At 35.9% G+C, this 20,056-nt stretch overlaps 2 protein-coding genes across 5 annotated transcripts; one reads left to right on the top strand and one right to left on the bottom strand.

Annotated features, from left to right (window-relative positions):
• The first annotated feature begins 1,379 nt into the window (after positions 1-1,379).
• Positions 1,380-4,900, top strand: LOC104803709 (fatty-acid-binding protein 2). Of its 4 annotated transcripts, none has more exons than XM_010527732.2 (11): positions 1,380-1,592; positions 2,120-2,563; positions 2,918-2,999; positions 3,162-3,237; positions 3,333-3,435; positions 3,623-3,691; positions 3,791-3,827; positions 3,915-3,989; positions 4,114-4,165; positions 4,346-4,390; positions 4,516-4,900. In XM_010527732.2, the coding sequence occupies exons 2-11, from the start codon at positions 2,205-2,207 to the stop codon at positions 4,611-4,613; spliced, it is 996 nt and encodes a 331-aa protein (XP_010526034.1). In that variant the 5' UTR covers positions 1,380-1,592; positions 2,120-2,204; the 3' UTR covers positions 4,614-4,900. The 4 variants fall into 4 exon arrangements, with proteins under 4 accessions (XP_010526034.1, XP_010526033.1, XP_010526032.1 ...); XM_010527731.2 differs by having other exon boundaries at positions 2,120-2,659; XM_010527730.2 differs by having other exon boundaries at positions 2,120-2,659; positions 2,792-2,999.
• A 684-nt stretch (positions 4,901-5,584) lies between these two features.
• On the bottom strand, positions 5,585-19,099 carry LOC104803707 (myosin-15). Its single transcript, XM_010527727.2, has 38 exons — positions 18,776-19,099; positions 18,544-18,690; positions 16,882-17,027; positions 16,631-16,787; positions 16,345-16,403; positions 15,760-15,916; positions 15,465-15,614; positions 15,234-15,370; positions 14,982-15,128; positions 14,790-14,891; positions 14,572-14,629; positions 14,387-14,488; positions 13,660-13,697; positions 13,449-13,575; positions 13,194-13,367; positions 12,889-13,020; positions 12,521-12,630; positions 12,156-12,216; positions 11,865-12,042; positions 11,288-11,493; positions 10,999-11,118; positions 10,807-10,905; positions 10,509-10,730; positions 10,256-10,395; positions 10,056-10,167; positions 9,742-9,792; positions 9,549-9,638; positions 9,198-9,368; positions 8,802-8,954; positions 8,441-8,617; positions 7,862-7,999; positions 7,399-7,469; positions 7,227-7,326; positions 7,088-7,144; positions 6,945-7,001; positions 6,765-6,845; positions 6,579-6,661; positions 5,585-6,103 (listed from the first exon to the last, which is right to left on the bottom strand). The coding sequence occupies exons 1-38, from the start codon at positions 18,917-18,919 to the stop codon at positions 5,977-5,979; spliced, it is 4,581 nt and encodes a 1,526-aa protein (XP_010526029.1). The 5' UTR covers positions 18,920-19,099; the 3' UTR covers positions 5,585-5,976.
• Between the last annotated feature and the right edge of the window lie 957 nt (positions 19,100-20,056).

Here is a 20,056-nt window from a genome sequence, read left to right as displayed (position 1 = left end):
GTGTAAGTTTTGTCACGAAGACGGAGAAGAAAGGTTACTGATTTAGCTCTCATGAAGATGGGTTAGAACCGTCTTGCATTCCTAGTATTTCTTTCTACAAGGTAGGGGTGGGCGAAAAACCAAACAGTACCGAACCGAAAAAAAATCCGGTATTTTTATTGATCCGAACAGGTATTAGTTTGAACAAATTGAATTTCTCGGGATCGTACCGAACCGGATCAAAATTTTTAAAAAATTAAAAAAGGGTAATTTTTTAAGTTCTACTTTTCGTACCGAACAGTATCTATTATATTCTAAATAGCGAGAAACACATTTATTATTCAAATGCTCGAAATTTGAAACAGGTTCTGATCAATTTCCAGTTTTGGTTATAAAATCCTCTTTAAATTAAATTTAAAGATCTAGAGACAAAAATTAAAAATCTTGAAAATGCCACCAATAAATTCACCGACAAATTTTGGCATGTTTTATGAATATATGGGTCTAACTGAACATTTTCTAATTATGGGTTCAAAATACAAGATCCACAAAATATTAGGAATTCATGTAATTTCTGAAAGAGAGAAAGTGAAAAGACTTTTCTTTTGGTCGGCCGTATTTTTTCAGTGGGCGGCTATATTTTCCATCAAAGTAGAATAAAGGGTGATTTTGTTTTATGGACAAACCAAAACAAATCTTCAATTATTTCATTTATATTAAAAAAAAATCTAGTTTAAATTTACTAAAATAACTATGGACTATTAATTTTGAAAAATATGATCATAAATTTTATTTTAGTTTAAAAATATATATTCTTTTTTATAATTGATTTATATAAATTTATATATTTTATCATATTTAATTAACTAAATCTTTTATAATTTTTTAATTGAATCGAAGAGAAATAATCAGGAATACTACCAAATTTTTTATCAATAACTATCAATTCAATTAATCAAATATACTAACATTTTTATATTTTAAAAATGTATAATTATTTTAATTCTGTTTATCGCCATAAAAATAAATATTTATTAATCTATTAGAATGATAAATAGAATTTTACATTTTATTTGTATTCAATTTTTATTGCGATATATAGCATTAATATTATTTAGAGTTTCGAAATATAATTTTTTAAAAATTATTGATTTAATTGATAATTAAAATTAAGAATATTTTATAATATTTTTAATCTATTTGTGATTTTTCTGTTCAAAATTACCGATTTAAAATTTTATAAATAAATAAAATATTATATATTTGTTTGCTATATGAATTAAAGTTATTGTTTTTTGTTTCAATTTAGTTGTTGAAATTGTTTTTATAATAAATTTAAAATAGGAGAATCTTTTTATTAAGTGAAATTCTTCGGAGGTTTTTATTTGAGTTTTTTCTTTTAATTTGTCAATAAGAAAGAAGTCCTCCGAAGAAGAAGAACCTTGAATCCTCCGGCGAGCATTGTCGTTATTGTCGTTCCCAATTCTGAGTCGAAGCATATTCCTTTCTCTCTCTCTTTCGTCGAAGAAAACCCAATTTAAAGAACAGAAAAGGAAACCCAGAAGAATAATAAAGCGAAAGCAGAAAGGAAGAAGAAAGCGCGAAGCTTTTCGGTACGTTCTTCGTGTTTTGCCCTGAAATCCTTTTTTTTTCTTCTTCTCTCGAAATAAATTGTAGCCGGAACGGAATGATGCTTTCGGAGAATTTGATGGAAATGTAGTCTCTTTTCTTTAACGATTTTTCCTCGCGGAGAATAATGGATCGTGTCGGTTGCTTTTCCACGCTTGTATCGAGTTATAATCGCGATTTGATATGCGATCGATTCGAACAACACTACGATCACGGGGTTTGAGTTCGTTGATTTTCAGAATTTGGGGCTTTTTGTTGCTGTTTTGCTTTTGTTTGCTGGGTTTTGATTACTAAATGGTCGGGTAAATTTGGGTTCTTGAGCTATACTGTGTTCATTTGGCTCAACGTTTTCTTGAATCAATATAAGGATTTTGGATCAAACCCTTCTCGATTCTGAAAAAATGGGGCCATATAATTTTAGATTTTGAGCATTTTCACAGCACTAAGATTACTCCTTCTCTTGTTGATAACAGCCAAATTTCGGTTCGTTGGTTTCCAATTTTTCTTGCAGGACCTTGCCTTTGGGGACGACAAGTTGACAAAATCTTGTGACAGACTGAATTGTGGTTGCTGTTGTGATAACACTCTGAAAGTAGATGCGAAATAATTGGATGTTCTTCATGGGTCCTGATGGAGGTTCATCATACATTTTGCCTATGGACACCTTTTTACCACATGGGATTAGCAGTCAGTTGTTTTCTCATTTACACATCCCCGGAAGCTTAGCCTTGGAGGCTTTTAGCTGCGTCTCCAAGTTTGCGGGAGCTTTGCTTTGTTGGATTTCGCATGCAAATTTGAGAAGGGAAATAGCTAGCAGCCAATGGGACTCGGCAAGTAAGAGCTGTAATTCTTCTACACAGGCGAAGCGCTTCACGTTTAGACAGCCGGACTTTAATGGGTTTCACTTTAACATGGGATCAAAAGACATCCATGGTGTTTTTGGCAAGATCTCAAGGTCGAGTATTCAGCATCTTTTCAATGAATCTGAAAGGCTACATTCATTTTCCGTGCTCTCTTTAGCTGCTGCTTTGGTACCACCGTTTAATAACATGTAAGTTGGAGAATAGACCGGGATATGAACTTTTTTCACGGAATTTTTTCCCATTTCGGGTTCCTCATTTCAGAAACCCGCTCTGGGGATATCTTCTGACAGTACAACATTTTCAACTTTGGTGATTGTTAGGTCTTCCAATGTCCTTGCCCTGCCACTAGAGAATACCGATGTTCAAATTCACGAGAACATTGAACAAAGTCCTTGTCAAGTTGTTCGTGAAGACTATAACGGTTTGTCCTTTCACGACTTTGACAGGGCAAGACAAGCTGTGGAACCCCGAACAGGGATTGAATTCCCAATGCTGTTGGACAAAAATACCTATGGATTAACTTCTGAGGTAAGCAAGCACTAAGGAATCTGTCATCTATTATCAGCTAGAGGATGTTATATTATTACATCTTGTGTTAAGTGTATCAACAACTCCCATTAAGTTTTGTCCATTGTGTACTCTCTTTGTTTGGTATGAAAAAAAAAGTTAATGCATTCTCTCTCATTTAAGGTGCTTGTTGGAACTGGATCCCGGACCATGAAAATTATCAGAATTAAATCTCTAAAAGTATATGCATTCGGTTTTTGTAAGTGCTTTCTAGCTTTGGAGCTTCTTTATCTTGGTATCTTTGCAAGAATCATCCGTCTTCTTTTGGTCATAACTGTGATATCTTTGCTCTAGATATCCATCCTTCGTCGGTGTGCAAGAAGCTTGGCCCTAAATATGCCTCTTTTCCGCCATGCAAACTCGACAAATATGATGACTTTTACCGGGATCTTCTCAGGTAGTCACCCATCCGTGAAAATATTGCATAAGTTGATATCTATTTAAGCATTTGTGATTTTTCAGTAACGTGTGTGCTGGAAACTCTGTTTTGATCAAAGTAGCTTTAAGTTTCTATGCTGCACCTTTTTTACCGTCCCGGATTTGGACTCTTCTTTTTCTAAAATCTTTTGGTTTGAGAATGGCAGGGAGGATATCGGTATGAGTGTAAGGCTTGTGGTTAACTGCAATGGCTTGAAGATCAACACTGTTAGGGAGTAAGTCGAAATTCTATGTTCCTGGGTACTTGAATGTATTGTAGTTTTGACCTCATAATTCTACGATCAGGATGTTAACGATGTTAGTATATATTTCAGTGCTTTTGAGAAATCTCTCCGAGCTCGTCTGGTAAAGGTAACTGATACTTTGAGCCGTATATTATAGCCCGATGTCACTTTGTATACTGCATTTGGTTTATATTATCTTATCGGCTTCTTATAGACGAACCCAAATACCGATTTCCACTGCTTGAGGGCGTTTGGCTCATTCTTCACCAAAGACATCCCGATACCAGCGGTACTACACACACAGCTTGTGTTTATGGATACATACATATACACACACATATATATATGTATATATACACAGAAAATTTCCAGGATCATCCAAAGAGTACTTATGTTTTAGTTTTTCGCTGCAGGGAACAATAATAGACTTTCGACGTACAGCTGATGGGCAATTCATTACAGAGAGTGAGTACAGTTACATGTCCTTTGTCAATCCATTATTGTTATTATTGTTATCTACATACTCAGATACGTAGAAGGAAAATAAGAACCCATCATGTCGATGGTGAACAAGGGCATGTACATGTGAATGAATACGCGATGGCGTTACTATCTATATGATGTGTACTGTATAAATATGTGCAGTTGGGGGTAACCAGATCGGGGCTGTCCGAAGCAAGGATCTGTGCAGTGAGTTAACTCTTTTTGTTTCACGACATCTATTACCGCGTAAACTTAGTTTTGAATCTTGATTTTCGAAATCGGTATAACCATAGAGGGCTGAGAGTGAAGGTTTTTCATTCTCGTTTTTGTAGGGGCATTCTTTGATATGTACATAGGAGATTTTCCTGTGTCCGAGCAGACAAAAGAGGATATCGGTAGAAACGTTGCGGGAATAATACGAAGATGCTGAAACAAATGGATAACATTTTCGGCATCCATTGGCCTCGGGTTTTCCTTTTTTTTTTGGAGCAGAAGGAGATCGGAGGAACGGTGTCTGGAAAGGGATGATGTGAAACAGGCGGTTCTCAAGAAGGGAGGGACTTATGTTGTCTGAATATACAGATATATGTAATAGGGATTGTAATTCTCTGGTGTTTAGCTTTAGGAGCATCATAAAAGAGAAAGGCCGAAAGTTTTAAAAAAAGGAAGTTTTATGATATAATCATTTCAGGATATTACAAATTAAGTAATTGTGTATCTTTTATCCTACAATTTATTTGTATTTTTTTAGGAAAATTGCATATAAATATCTTAATTTTTACAAAAATTTCAGACAAATATCTAAATATAAAATTTTTATATAAATAGAATTTTTCAAAAATCCTATATAAATATTTGAACTTTTAAATTTTTTTCAAATAAACCGAAAATCTATTGACATGTTGACTATTTTCATTTGAGAAGTACTTCAACTTTGAATTTATTTAAAAAATTTCTCAACTTTGAATTTATTTAAAAAATTTCAAAAATTGAGGTATTTATTTAATATTTTTGAAAAATTTAGATATTTATATGAAAATTTTATATTTCAAGTATCTATCTAAATTTTTTGCAAAAGTTAAATATTTCTATACGATTTTCCTTCTAGATTTTTTTCATTTGGAAAAGGTGATTTTGTTTAAGAAACCAAATATCAAGGGGAAAGAAAAAAAAAGTATCATTAAAGATGGTTGAGGACACCAATAACAAAAAATCTAATACAATTGGAGCAACTTTTCAATATAATTGTTGTGAATAAAATATCCTTTCAAATAGTAAAATGAGAAAGAATGGGATTTTTTTAACCTCATTCTACTATCTTGTCATTTGCTTTAAACCAAAGAAACAAAAAACAAGGTGAAAAGAAAACAGGAAATGAAATATGAAGACTACATAAGCACATAATTCATAAGCAAAAACTTTCAGAGGATGAGTAGAAATTCATTTATATACACAGAAGCTACAAGCTGGAAATCTGAGGCTACAATTTTACAGTTTGGGAACTCGCAGAAGAAAAAGAAAAAAGAGAGAGGTGAGACTTAAAAAAAAAAAAGCTGTACCAAAGTAACTAAAGCTCCCAGCTAACGTAAGTGCCCTTTAATGGCTCCCATAAACAAAACACTCGAGGCCTTTTAGAGGGCTATGCGTAGTATCTATCATTCTACACTCCAATTCTGCACACACTCGGTTTCATTATTTTTTTCTCTCTTCATATGATATGATATGATGAAATGATAAGGAAGAGTTTACTTCTGTTTAGTTGATTTGATTTACGGACCGACCGGGGGCAGTTTTTACTTGTGTAATGGGGTCATCAAGAATTGCGAGCAAGCGTATTCTGATACAAATTTAGGGAGTTCTACGCCTGATGGATCGATCACGGGGATGGCCTGGTCTACGTCTTCAACTGAGAACGGGATGCTGCAAGAACAGAAAGGCATGGCAATCGATGTTACAAATGAAATTAAACCAAGGGGTAAGTTAAAAAGTAATGGAACAAAGAAACTTTCACCATCCTCTAAAGGGGAAGTTGCGAGAAAATCGGGGATTTATAAGGTCATTTAACAAGGTACAACTACTGAAAGATGAACAACCTCTAAGGTCCAGGTTATGTAAATGCAATTTCTAGTACAGGGTTCTTAAATTGGCTACAAAAGCAAAATTCTTCCAAGCAAAAATTTCCCCAAGGCAAAAACGTCCATGGTTCTCCATCACTTATGATTCATTGTAACATTTCATGCATAACCCGGAATTTTTCCTCGAGCCTGGCCAAGCTAGGTATGAAATTCAGTTGCCTTCAAAACCGTGGGGATCTAGATTTCAACTATAGGTAAAATATGGTGGTAAATCTCACTGATAATGGGGAAGAACAGGCGGAAGAGAAATGAAATAATACCTCATATCGTCGTCCAATAAGAACGAGTTTGATGTCAGATTCTGGCTATCCTTGTCCAGAAGTACCCTCATTTCAGCAACCACCTTCGTCGCATACAGACACGAGACATGATGATGTGTTCTAGTCAAACTTCCAACTCTAAGTGAAACCATTGGACAGAGAGATGTAGACAATAAAATAATTCACCTCGTTTGAGACGCTCTGTGTTCCGTACTTATCATCCCAGTACATTGTACTTATGCGATATATTTGCCTTATTGTCAATGCCTGTAAAAGAGTAAAACCCTCAGATAGTTTTAATGACACTTCAAATCGGTTTTCAGTGAGTAGATAAAATAAAAAGTGAGAGGCCAACTGAATGATTACCGGGCACAGATCATGCCTGATCTCGTCCAACGATTTTTTTCTTTTCTGGTGTATAACCTAAGATAAATGATAAGAGTTCCATTATACAAGCTACAGATAAAAGGAACTATGAAATTGCCATCACAAATGACGGAGGGTTCTACCAAAAATCCAACAGCTTGTCTGATATATTTTAGCTCGTGCCACGATGTTCCTGCAAACTGCATTTTACACATTTTAGAACTTAACCAATACACACACGTGCATAAAGCAATCACTGGCTACATAAGATGGTATATATACCTCCTCCTTTGCATTGGCTATCCATTTCTCCAACTCAGCAAGCCCAGATTTTACATATTCCCCATTCGAAAAGGTGCAACATTCACGTCGAAGGAGAAGACTGGAGAAGAAATTTAGACTGACTATGAGGAGAACAAAGTAACAACTAAGATCTAAAACTATTATCACCTACCTGTTGAAAAGCGACAGGTTGATAAAAGAGAAAACCTGAGTCACAAGCTTCCGGATAAAAAACGAGGGTACCTAAAAATACAATTTTCCGGTTAGAAAACAATAAACAAGGCAATTGAAAGAGAAAGCACATGCAAATATGCAATTCTTCTTGCTTCCACCAACCCACGAAAACTAAGGGGCAAGGCAGGAGTCAATAAATAGATAAAATCAGGTAGTGCCCTACACACGAGAAACAAGGTACAGTAACATATCACTTCATTATACCGGTCTACCAAAAACAGGTCATTAAACAAGTAATTACTATGTCCGAGATATTAAATTTGAGGAGTATATTACCTATAGGAACACGTGAGTTGCATTTCACAAAAAATATTAAGCATGGCAAATATGTTGCACCAGCTGTGGATGAACTTAAATACTTTCAAGCAGATACAATAACCAAGACAAGGAGATGAACATACATGATTTTCACGTAAGCGGGCCATAAGAGAATCCAAGAATTTCAGTATGCTGTCCCATTGACTACTTGGCGATTGCGGTGTCACACCACCTGGTGATCTAGAAGTTTTTCCAGCAATTCCTCGTGCAGCTTTTGGTGCCTTCAGAAATCACAGAAAAGCGAGATACTTAACTTGCCAGTTTTTCGAACCTAAGAAAACATATTTCTCAACAACACAATGCGAGGTAATAATTCACATAAAATACTAAAATCTTCATGGAGTTCTTACTTAAAAACTCTACGTAAAGAACTATTAATCTAAAGGAGAAGAAAAATGTGCCACAATCAGATGCTATAAGATGAGTGTACTATACTAATAACTCAGTCAGTTTTACCTCCAAAGTACATTAAAGTATTGATCAAAATGACTTTAAATTTACAATATCAGTAATAACCAATATCATGCTAATTGTCAGTAACTTGGCAATTTCATTAATGATGACAATAATTATAGAGTTAATATTGAGTTATCCAAAAAACAGATATATCCAGAAAAGAAAAATTAAACATGCTCCATCTTTTCCTACTTCACGGTACCCACCTGAATGCACAAAGCCAGAAGTGGTGCTAATTCTTTCTTCAAATTGTCACGAATTAAACCATAAATCTTCTCCACACAAGCAGTCAGTTGCTGTTTAAAGAGTATTGCTGGATATCTTGCTTCAACATGCGGCACACCACCATCAAGGCCAAAGTATTTAAAAGGCGACTTTATTCCCTGGTGTGCAAGGAACAAAGAATCAGTTAAGATATGGTGCAGTTACATGTTTGTCAATCCCCCATGGTTCTTAACAAACCATTCAAATGTGAAGTTAGCAAATCAATTTCCAGAAAGGAACATGAAAACAATTGGATAGTGCCCCAAGAAATGATCCAACATGAAAGATTTCGATTAAACTCACATAGCCAACCCTCCCAGGTAAACTGGCAGATCGTGTAGAATTCTGAGCACCTGCATGTAGAAAACCATTTGATCGAAGATTTCTCTGCAAGAGGCATAGAAGTGCTGAAGCATTTGACAGCCAATATGGTAATATGCTGTTCTCATCACTACCCTGAAATAAACATATATAAAGAACAAATCAGATACTTTACATGTTAGTCCGATCAATTTGTTCTAGGTATCAAGCAACGTACTCAAATTTTAGAACATAATAATGCATAGATGTTACAGTGACACAATTATGATTCAGCTTTAGGTGGATAGGTTAGTAACTTTACTGTCTAAAGTTTAATAATTAGCTCCCTCAACAAGAGTAAGATGGAGAGAAAGATTTCGAGATTGAAGCAAGAACCACCTTGAGAGCTTCATTGATCCCCTCAATGATAAAGTCAAATATGGCCGTCCTCTCAGATTCAAAGGCATGCCAGTGAAGAAGACATTTGTATATTATACAAGCAGCAAGTGGCTTATCATTAACAAATCCCAGTTTCTCTTTTATACATCTGGAGAGCACTTCATAATTCTCCTGCAATAATAATTTATCTCAGAATCAAACGTCCACGTAGGATTAAGTAAAGTAGAATAAGAGATGACACAAACTTGTGATGAACTCAAAACATGACAAATAATGCTCATTGGACATCACAGATTAAAACACAGGTTGTTGCCTTCATAGCGTGCCAAATTCAAGAGATTACAAATGTACCTGGTTTCTTTCTGCGGTTAATTTAGATCGACGTGACTCTGACATGCTACGTGAAAATGGTATAATGAGTTTCGAAGGTGTCGGAGACTCCTACAAATATAATAAACACGTTTAATATACCATTTGAAACATCTGAAATGAGCTAGAAATCAAAGGGAATGAAACAAAGGAAATGAAAAGAATAATTACTTACAAACAGTGATTTCTTGTCATTCTGGGTTGGAACAAGGGCACTAGAGTGTTTCTGTTAAAAGTTTAAGACATCTAATAAGGTGCGGTTGCTACAAAATATTATGGTCTAAAAGAACAGGATCAATGAATATGTGATATGGCAACACAGAAGCATATGTTTCAGAAATTCTGCCTGTTTTGCAGGAGACACAAAGCAATTTAAAAAATAAACCAAGAAAACCCAAACTGACATGGTTATCTTGCTCTTTCTTCTAATGCAGTAGTTTGTGAATGCAATATTATAAAGCACGAGAAATAGGATCAATAATGACATACTTCATCAAATGTTTTTCCTACAACAGGGCGATTGGTTGTTGGGGATGGACTCAGTGTCTTTTGCCGCAAAACATGGTTCTCATTCTCCAAGTGAGAGAGCTTCTCCTCAAGACTGATTGAAAACAAAACACAAAGAAGAAGCAAATAAGAAATTGATCAGTCGAGAACCTAAAGGAAGCAGCAAAGGAGCTGCCACAGACCTCTGGACACTTGTCTGGAGTTCAGAGCACTTTTCTTCAACTTCCTTCAACTTCTGTAATGTGTTGTTGCAATCTTTTTGAGCTTTGACAAGCTCCATCTCCAGCGTCAGATTCTTCTTTTCCAATAAGCTCATTGAATTCTATGATTAAAAAACATTGTCACAAGAATCTATGAGAAACCAAGAAGACATAATTTTGTTCTCTAAACCCAAGTTCTCGAACCTGATAACAAGAACATAAGAAGAATATTCACCTTCAGCAAGATATTTTCCTTTCGGAGCTCAGTCATTCCTTTAAGCTCTCTTTCAACAGCAGACTTCTCCTTCATGGATAACTCTAATTGCTTTTGCAGCATAGCATTCTTGTTGCACTCATTAATGGTAGCCAACTTAGATGCATCTAATTCAAGGTTCAAGGATTCCAACATTTTCTGGAGTTTGGATATTTCAACTGACTTAGACTCGTCACTACTCATCTGCATTTAGGGAATTTATGGTTATCAAATTTCAGAAGGTCTATACAATACAAAATGACAACAATTGACAGCATACTCTTAGTCGTTTCTCGAGTTGTAATCGCCATTCAAGATCTTCTAACTGCTTCTCGAGCTTAGTTTTTGCTAAGCGCAAAGCTCCAGCTTCATTAGCAGACTGCATGGCATGGATGTGGATGGTCATGCAATGAGTAACAAGATTGGAGGGGAAACAAAATTTTCTTTGCATCAAACTATAAAAGCCTCTGACCTGTTTAAGCCTTCGAAACTCTCTTTTCGCAAGCTTCTGTCGCCAACGACACTGAATAGCAATAATGAAAGACTGGCGGTGCCGAAATGCTGAGCGGAACTTATACATTCTCCAGCAAGCCTAAAAGTTTTACATTGAAAATCATACACACACGGAAGGTACTGAATTCGAGATCATCGCATACGGAGACACACCAAAAAATTAAAAGAAATCATATCACACGATATGAGTAAATCAAACAGAAAAAAATATGTATGTACCATTCAACATATGAAGATTCAAAGTTTACCTGAATTATTGTAGCAGCTCTGTGCTCCTTCCGATTGAAAAATTTCAACCGAGCCGAGTCACCACGGACACCAGATTGTATGACAATAGCAGCAGAAACAAGTTTCATAAATGCACATCTTGATAGCCACATACGGACATGCTTCTGTATCAAGACAGCAGCCGCTGCATTCCTTTTTGCAACATAAACATTTCGAGCAAGGCATCCTAGCCAAAATGTAACACCATTACGTTTAGAAAGATAAATATATAAAAAGGATTATCAGCAACCAAAATATTGAGACATGCACATGACTAAAAGTTGACGTGGGTGCATGCTACGAATTTGACTTGTATCGCAAATCAGCCAGTGTCCAAAAGAATATCCATGCAGAAACAACATGACATCAATTTAGCGCCACAAGGTCATATTTGGAAAAGGAAAATAAAACATGTTTTTCCAAGAGAGTTGGAGGTCGGAATAGCTCTCCAAATTTGAATGAAAACACAAAGGTTTGTGCATAAGACATCAAGTATAACACTACTAGAAAATTGAACATGGGAAGAGGTAAAAAAATCATGGTAAGTGAAGATGGAACCTCTACAGCGTGCTTGAAGTGCAACTGCAGAAGCCCGCACAGATATGAAGTTCTGATGTGTGACAAATGTTCTCAGTCTACGCTGAATGAGTCTTGCAGAGTTGTCAAGAACCTCAGCCCGCCTAGAGTCTAAAATCCCAATTTGACCTGCTCTGAGGAACACTTTTGTCCTACCTAACTGTGAAAGACAACGGGAATATGAAGAATAAAATCAACAAACAATTAAAGAATCCAATTCAAGATCCATGCAACGAGAGAAAAACTGCTTGGTTGTCCAATCAGGAGCAATACCTGAAAATTCCCAAGATTTAATTTCCTCAGGATTTTTTCAGTCAAAGCCTTCTCATCATAACTACAAAAACAGAAAAAGAAGCACACAATGGAGTTTTTCCTTGAGGAAAAAGATTATCAACGCATTATACAACCGAAGAGTAACCAAATAAAACCAAGAGTACTGTTTTTGTCAAACAGAAAGCTGCAGCATCCATACACATGCCATCTTTTTTGTACTTACGAATCAATTAGGAAGACTTGGACCAAGCAGTTGTAGAAACAAACCAACTATGATATTCATCAGTTATTAAAAATCAAAAAACACCAATTCAAGGGTGAAAAACCTCCAAGAATTAACTTAGTCCACGTTGTAAGGCCAATACCTTCCATCCATGAATTCTGAAGCTAGTAGCCCAAAGCGATCCACAAATTCTGAATAGCTCCTCCGTGTAGGATACCCTGCAAGACTTATTCGAACAGCTTCCAAAACACCCTATCCGGATACAACATATAACATGTCACAAAAGTTCATAGGATAGACAGCAGAGAAAAAGATACAGAGAAAGGAAGCATGACAATTTAAGGCCAGCCCAACAAACGACTAAAAGTCAAGTTATGTATCTCTGTCAGTGAATCATATGAACACAAAGCATATAAGGGAAACTGGAGGTTTGTATTTTGTAATGAGTAATGCAGAGTTGAACTACTAAGGTTAAAGGAGCATTTAATCAAGTTCAATTAAGCCACTAACCCCACAACGCAGTTGATGCAAAACACTGAGATTCTCGAACTTTTGAGGTCTGTTGAGTGAGTTTGGCTTCACACACCTAACGTAATGAGGTTCCGTTGAGCTGAGAGTTTCCATGAGGGCTTGGAGTTGTTGCTAAAAGGAAAGTTAACAATTAGAGTCATGATCTAGATATTATTGAATCATATCGGTTGCAAAACTCCCAAGCTTTTGGTAGGGAAAAAACTCTGTAGCTTTCGAGATACACAACTTTCCATAAGGAGGACCTTGCAATAAGAAAAAAGAACACAAGTGGAGAAATTCCAGACCTTAAATCTCGAAGCCACAGAAGAAAATTTGTACGAGGATCTGGCAGACTCCTCTGAAGGTGAAGTGAAAAGCCCAGAAACAAAAGGACATTTGGAGGAAGACAGCAGATTACAATGCTCTACAATTGCATAATCACGGTTTTTATCCAAAAATGTATCCGTTTGATAAGTAACCTGAAGAAATGGTAGAACAAGAAGTCATTAGGATTTTGGAGGAGACTATAATATTCTGCTCCTTATAAAAGCAAGACTTGCCTTGCCAGCATAGTGAGAGAGAGTAAAATCTGTCTCCGAGAATTTTGTTTTCTCCAACCTTGTATGAGATCTAAAGTTCTGGAACAGCTTCATCGAAAATGATTCATGAGTCGACCTCGGGAACATGCTGCATAGTAGCAAACCAGGATAAGGCAGTGCACAAAATAAATATATAGAGGTGAGACAAAATGAAAACATAGCAATGCTGTACCAAGCTTCATCCAAGAGTGCAATTACCCCAATAGGTTTCTGCAGATAAGGGACCAATAGAATCAGGTGTATGAAAAAACATTCATAGAACATTAAATGGCAGAAACAAGAGAGTTCAGAAAACAGACTTCAACCACTGTAGAAACTTTAGTTTGAAAACTGCCCCTTCTTCCTTAATTTCAATAATTAAATTTACTGTATCACCAGGCTACACACTTAGCAAACCGCTTACATATGCAAGCAGCACTATTGCAACTGAAAGGGAATGTGTTATTGTCCTTTATTTCCACTTTCCATCCTCGTGTTAAAGAATGGCAATATCAGTAAACCTAATGCGAACAGAACTTTAATATCACCCTAGCGTTCACTTTCTGTAAACCAAACATTTGAAAATGAGATGCATTATGCACACACAGACAAACATAAAAAAAGGTACATATAGGCATATAGCTTTGAAGGCAGTAATCCCTAGCTGAAGCAAGCTTCCAATTTTCAAACTTTTTCTCATTAGAGTTTAATGCCCCTTTGCCGCATTCTTCCACATTCCCCTTATAGTTATATTCCAGCAAACGTTTGAAAATTATTAACATCCCCCTTGTGGTTAAATTTCAGAGTTTAGGAAAGGTTGAGGCGGAACCAAAAATTAGAACAGGCACTCAGCAGGGCTATACCTATACACCAACTTATAATAAGCCTACAACTAATTGACAAAATGAGAGAACAACAACCTTCTCGATGAGGTCCAGAACATCTTGGTTGTCAATAAACTCGATATAACTCCAATTAATTTCTTCTTTTCTGTACTCATCCTGCTCCATCTTGAACACATGCTGATAATAGGAAAGGAAATGTAAGACGAGGAAACCAAGTACTAGGATCTGATGATATATCATCACAGAGAAACATGACATACCTCATTGAAATGCTGTTGAAGCTTTTCATTCGCGAAATTGATGCAAAATTGTTCAAAACTGCAGAATGACGATGAATAATAAATTTTTGTTTTTTGCTTTGGCAGACAGAAATCAAATTATAAGAATTGAACCAAAACAGAGGCTGACAAAAGAGATGGGTTAATGAGGTAGATAATGTTTATACTTAGTTCACAGTTAAGCAGACAATACGGCTCACCTGTTATTCTTAAAGCATTCAAAGCCATAAATATCCAAAACTCCTATTCGAATACGAGAATCCGGATCTTGACCCACAGATCTATTAATTTTATCCACCAGCCTGAAAAAGCAGAAAACTGAAAGGTAAAATGCTAACAAAAGACAACAATAAATGTGCAAATTTTTTTTAAAAAAAAAGAAAAAGACAAACCAGTCGAATAGACGAGCATAAACAGTCTTCGCAAGAACATCCCGGCTGGCAACAGCAGCATTACAGTCAAGAGCTTTCACAATGATGCCTTCACGGGTCAGAATCGTACGAGTGCAGAGAGAAGCCAGTAGAAGATTCACATCACACCTGACGAATTTGACAGTCAAACCACAAAATAAACAAATAATTTCTTAGTCATTCTAGTATCAGGAAATTTGACGACATTATTATTATCAGAAAAACACAAAGTACTTGAAAAGATCTGCAGCCATCTGGAGATGAAAGCTAGATTCCTGATCCTTTATGGCTGAAGAGTCATGCTCCTTTCCAGGGGAGAACTTAACATTTCCAAGATGCAGAATCGCAGCCAAAGTGCGAAATATAGCTTCCTGAGAAACGATTCAAGCACATAACGAGCGAGAACATTCAATATAATGACAGGAAAAAGGAAGCAAACATGTTAAATCTACTAAAGGTCTAAACCTGCTCTTCGTCGCTCATGCCTACAATATCCATGGCCCTCCTTGTCTTCACGTACTCCTCTGCATTACTTACTCCCTCTAGTTCAAAAGTCTTGCTTTGATTTAGATAATGAAACTGACGAGGATTTTGTAAGTTATATTTTTCTGCATCCTGTATGAAAGAATAATATTTATAAAAACAGTGGTAGCCGTAAGTAATTGATAAAACTAGTAATGATGTCCAGAGTACAAACAGGCAAAAAGGAAAAACCATTAACAACCATATCTAAAGAATAATATTAAGGCAAGAGGATTACATTCCCAGAAGCGCACAACTGATAGAAACAATGATAGTTTCTTTCAGGGTCTGTTATCTGGACTACACGTGATCTCTCCAGAAGATAAGTTCTGATTGCAGCACCAGATATTCTACCATTTGCATCGAACTGAATCTCAACAAACTTTCCAAAACGGCTGAATAAACAAAACAATACTTTGGTAAGTAAATCCATTGTTTTACAATTATATACTGGGAATATCAAAGTCTATACGGAAAAGACTTGGTCAATGCAACAGATATGTGAGATAAATTATAACCATACTTGCTGACACAGGATTGAACAAAAGAAATAGAACCCACAATGCACTGAAATTTGCAAAAGGAACTTCCTACACCCTCAAAACCTGTTTACCGTGGGCTACAAACAGGCCAGCACAAACGCTTTTTATGCACACACATAATGACATCTGAGAAGATTCCTAAGCGTTGAAAATGGTTACTAATTTCTCTCCATGAAAGATTTGCCGAAAAGATATCGGCTAGAAACTATAATAAAAGCACTGCCAAGTTTCCAAGGAAAATAACACACTGCTTGGAAGGAAAAGACAAATGCTATACGCACCTTGAATTATCATTTCTAACTGTTTTTGCGTTGCCAAATGCTTCCAAGAGAGGATTCGACTGTAGTATAAAAGTTCTTAAATTAGATAAACACAACTCACTGAAAATGGAATTCTAAATAGGTAGCCGGAAGATCAACCTTCCTAGTTTACTACATCTAAAATGACAAGCCAATAAATTTCCCGGAGACTGATGGCAACAGGTGAACTCAAATCAGCGGTAATTAAATCTCAGTTTCCGTGTATATAAAAGAATAAAACTACAATTTGTTTAAGCAAAATTCTTACTTCAAGAACTTGCTGCTCAACTGTCTGGTCATCTTCCGCAGCACGTCCCCCAACAAATGTAAGATACTGCATGATTAGTTTCGTTGTCTCAGTTTTCCCAGCACCACTTTCTCCACTAACGAGTATAGACTGGCTTCTACCATCATCAATCATCGCTCTAGATTATAAACCAGGAGTAACGTCAATAGATTAACAACACAGGCAGCAACAGGAATTATGTATGGGGAAGATAACAGGAAAACGGGTCCCACCTGTATGCAACATCAGCAACTGCAAAAACATGAGGACTAAGCTCCCCGAATGGCGCTCCCTTATACTGCTCCATCATGTGTACATTGTAAAGATGCGGGAGCTTCTTAAATGGATTAACAGCTATCAAAATGCTTCCAGTATATGTCTACAAAGGAGATACAAAGGGAAAAATATGTTGAGATGATTCAAAAGTAAGGAGTGACACAATAATGGAAAGACCAAAAATGATAAATCCAAAGGGAAAAAAACAAACTGGTGGAGAAAAGATACATACTAACAGTTGCAAAATTTGAGTGCAACGAGAAGTGACTAAAGTTACTTACACCTAGTTTCAACATAAATAATTGAAGATCACTAGTTCCATCTTCTAAATTAAGCATGCAAGTATGAAACCACCACTAGGACAAAAGGGGAACAACAGCAACCCGTATAGGAAAGCTAGCAGGAAGAACATTATTTTGACCAACTGTACCTAGAGAAGAGACTTCCAATAACTTTAAGTAATATTGCTGATCATATTACAGCGAAAATGCAACAAAAAAAAAAAGATCCCATGGTGATCAATCAAGGTGTTGGTGTGAAAGACCAACCACTGGCCGAATGCAGGTCGTCAGGTAGCAATTTTGGTGCAAATAACAATTAAAAACATTGATACTTGAGTCACACAAGAATGCAGACTAAAAGCGAGTGTAACTTAACAACTCTGTTCAACATGCCATAAATTGAATATTCCATCAAAAATTGAGAATTACAAACAAATCCACATCACTTGTACAATAGAAAAAGTGCGTAAATCCATCACCAATGTCAAAATGAGTGAAATATTGCCATTATTTCTCACACTTATGAAATAAAGATTTATACAGCAAAAATGTACCAGATCAGTATATCTAGAAATAAATCGATTAGGAAAAACTTCTAGAGAAAAAGTTCCATTGTCATTACAATCAGAAAAGTAAAAAAAAAATGATTAATTGGTCTCCAACAGCACACCAGACATCCTGGTAGTTGAACCCTAACGGTAATTTGTTCAGTTAAGTCAACCATAATGCATTACAATTGTAGATCAATGCCTAAATGTACACATACTTAGCAAGACAAACCAACAACAATAAATTGCAATTACACAAAATGTGCAGTTTGCATCAATAAAAGTGGCATTAGATTGATAACTTGATCATAGCACCAGAAACAGAAACTGGAAATAATGATGCCAGCATACTATTTTAGTCGATCAGATGAAAAATATAAGTGAATCAAATAGCTTTCTTAAATAATCAACAGAATCCATTACTTGGATCAGTTCAAGAACTGGAATTAAGCATTCAGTTCAGCCGTTCTGGTATCTAAAATTCCCATAAAATGGTAACGAAACTGCCAATAATACAAGTAAATAAGAGTCTAACAGTATCTACAATGTCAAAGACCAAAATGTAAAACATACAAAAAACACTTAACTAGTTTAATGACAACTCTTCTTAAACGAAAAGCAAGGTATACCCAGGAAACCCCAAGCTTCGAGCACAAAGCACAATGTAGTCACGAACAGCATAATCGCCAACACAGAAATGCAATGGACGTGATGATTACCAGCTACAGCACGATAAAAAGATTAAAACCAGCCCATATTCCGCACGCAAAAGAACAATGACTTAACTCACATATATATCATTAAGAGCATATCTCTTCTGAAGAGTATAAAGCACACCAGGCTCGTGCAAGTACGTCAGCTTGGTCATATCATCGACTCCATTATGCTCTTCATCATCGGCATCCCTCGGGAACAGCTTTTCCGGAGACACCGAAACCTAAACACCGAACGAAGAATCACAACAGGGCATGAAACAGAGAACATAAATTCAATCCGGAGAAAAGACAGTTACAGTCTCTCACCTTCTTCCCTGAAGCAATTTCAACTTGGACTTTCTTGTCGGAAGAACCAACAATCTCAGCAGCGACCCAAGCCAAATCCTTATCCTCCACCCAAACCTTCGAGCCTCGGCGCATATTCATGGCTATTCGCTGTGAATCCTTCATGAACTCGGGATGAGTTCAACAACAAAAGCCCTAGAAATTCCGATTCCGAGGAGCAAGAGACATAGATAACGACAGAGAGAGCGAGAGACTCCGTCGGACCGTCAGCTATGCGCCTGCGAAATTTTCAAATTTCAAACGAAATGAAAACCCTAGAGAGAGAAAAAGGGGCCAAATAGTGACACTGCAAGAAAGAATAAAAAATAAATTCGTTTCAATAAAATCCCAAAAAAAAAAACCATTCACTTCCCGCCCTCAAGTCCGTGAACTGAGCACAGAGAAAAAAACAATTTTAAATAAATGGTTAATAAAAAAATTTATCAATTTAAAATAAACTTTTTTCTCAGGCGAAATGGAAGACACAAATGGCGTCGAGCTGATTCCGTGATGGCCACGTCATCACCCGTCCCCCAAGTGCCACGCGCGACTCTCGCAGTCGTCTCTTTCTTCCTCTTTAGATTTTCTTTTTTTTTTTCTCAGATTTTCTAATTAATTTTAAAAATTACCAAAGAAAATATTTCTTTTTTTTTTGGTAATTTCTTATTTTATTTTTTCAATGTTTTTTTTGTAACACGATTACGCTACCTGATTACTACTTCCATAATTATCCTATTTTAAAGTTTTATAATTTTTTGGATGTTGACTCTCTAATTCTTTTGGATAAGATATTTCTACAGTTATTATAATTGTCGTTTCTTGTAAGCGACTACTTTGATTATAAAAATAAAAAATAAAAATTATGTATTTATTTTATTTATTGGCATTGGTAGAATATGTTGGTGTAATTGTCAAAATAGTCATCTTACTTCGAGTAGCATACACACAATACAACTTCAATATCTCATGTTCAAATCACTAATCCAAAACGGATTGGTTCGGCCCAATTCAACCTATATCGATTTGAATTGATTCGTTTTAAATTTAAATCGCCTCGGTCTATTTTTATGAGTCAATAAAACTTTTTATTCATCTCAAATCAATCTAAATCACTGGTCGACGATGGTGAACCAATTAAAAAAAAAGAAAATTAAAAAATTATTTTAAAAAATAAATATATTTAAAATTTTTTAAAAAAAATATATATATATTTTTTCCTAACTCAAACGGGTTAGTTCGGTCTAGTCCAATCTACCCCGTCTC

Source organism: Tarenaya hassleriana, unplaced genomic scaffold (assembly GCF_000463585.1).
Source record: "Tarenaya hassleriana unplaced genomic scaffold, ASM46358v1 Cleome9, whole genome shotgun sequence".
Taxonomy (NCBI): domain Eukaryota; kingdom Viridiplantae; phylum Streptophyta; class Magnoliopsida; order Brassicales; family Cleomaceae; genus Tarenaya; species Tarenaya hassleriana.
This window is presented reverse-complemented; position numbering and strand designations above follow the sequence as displayed.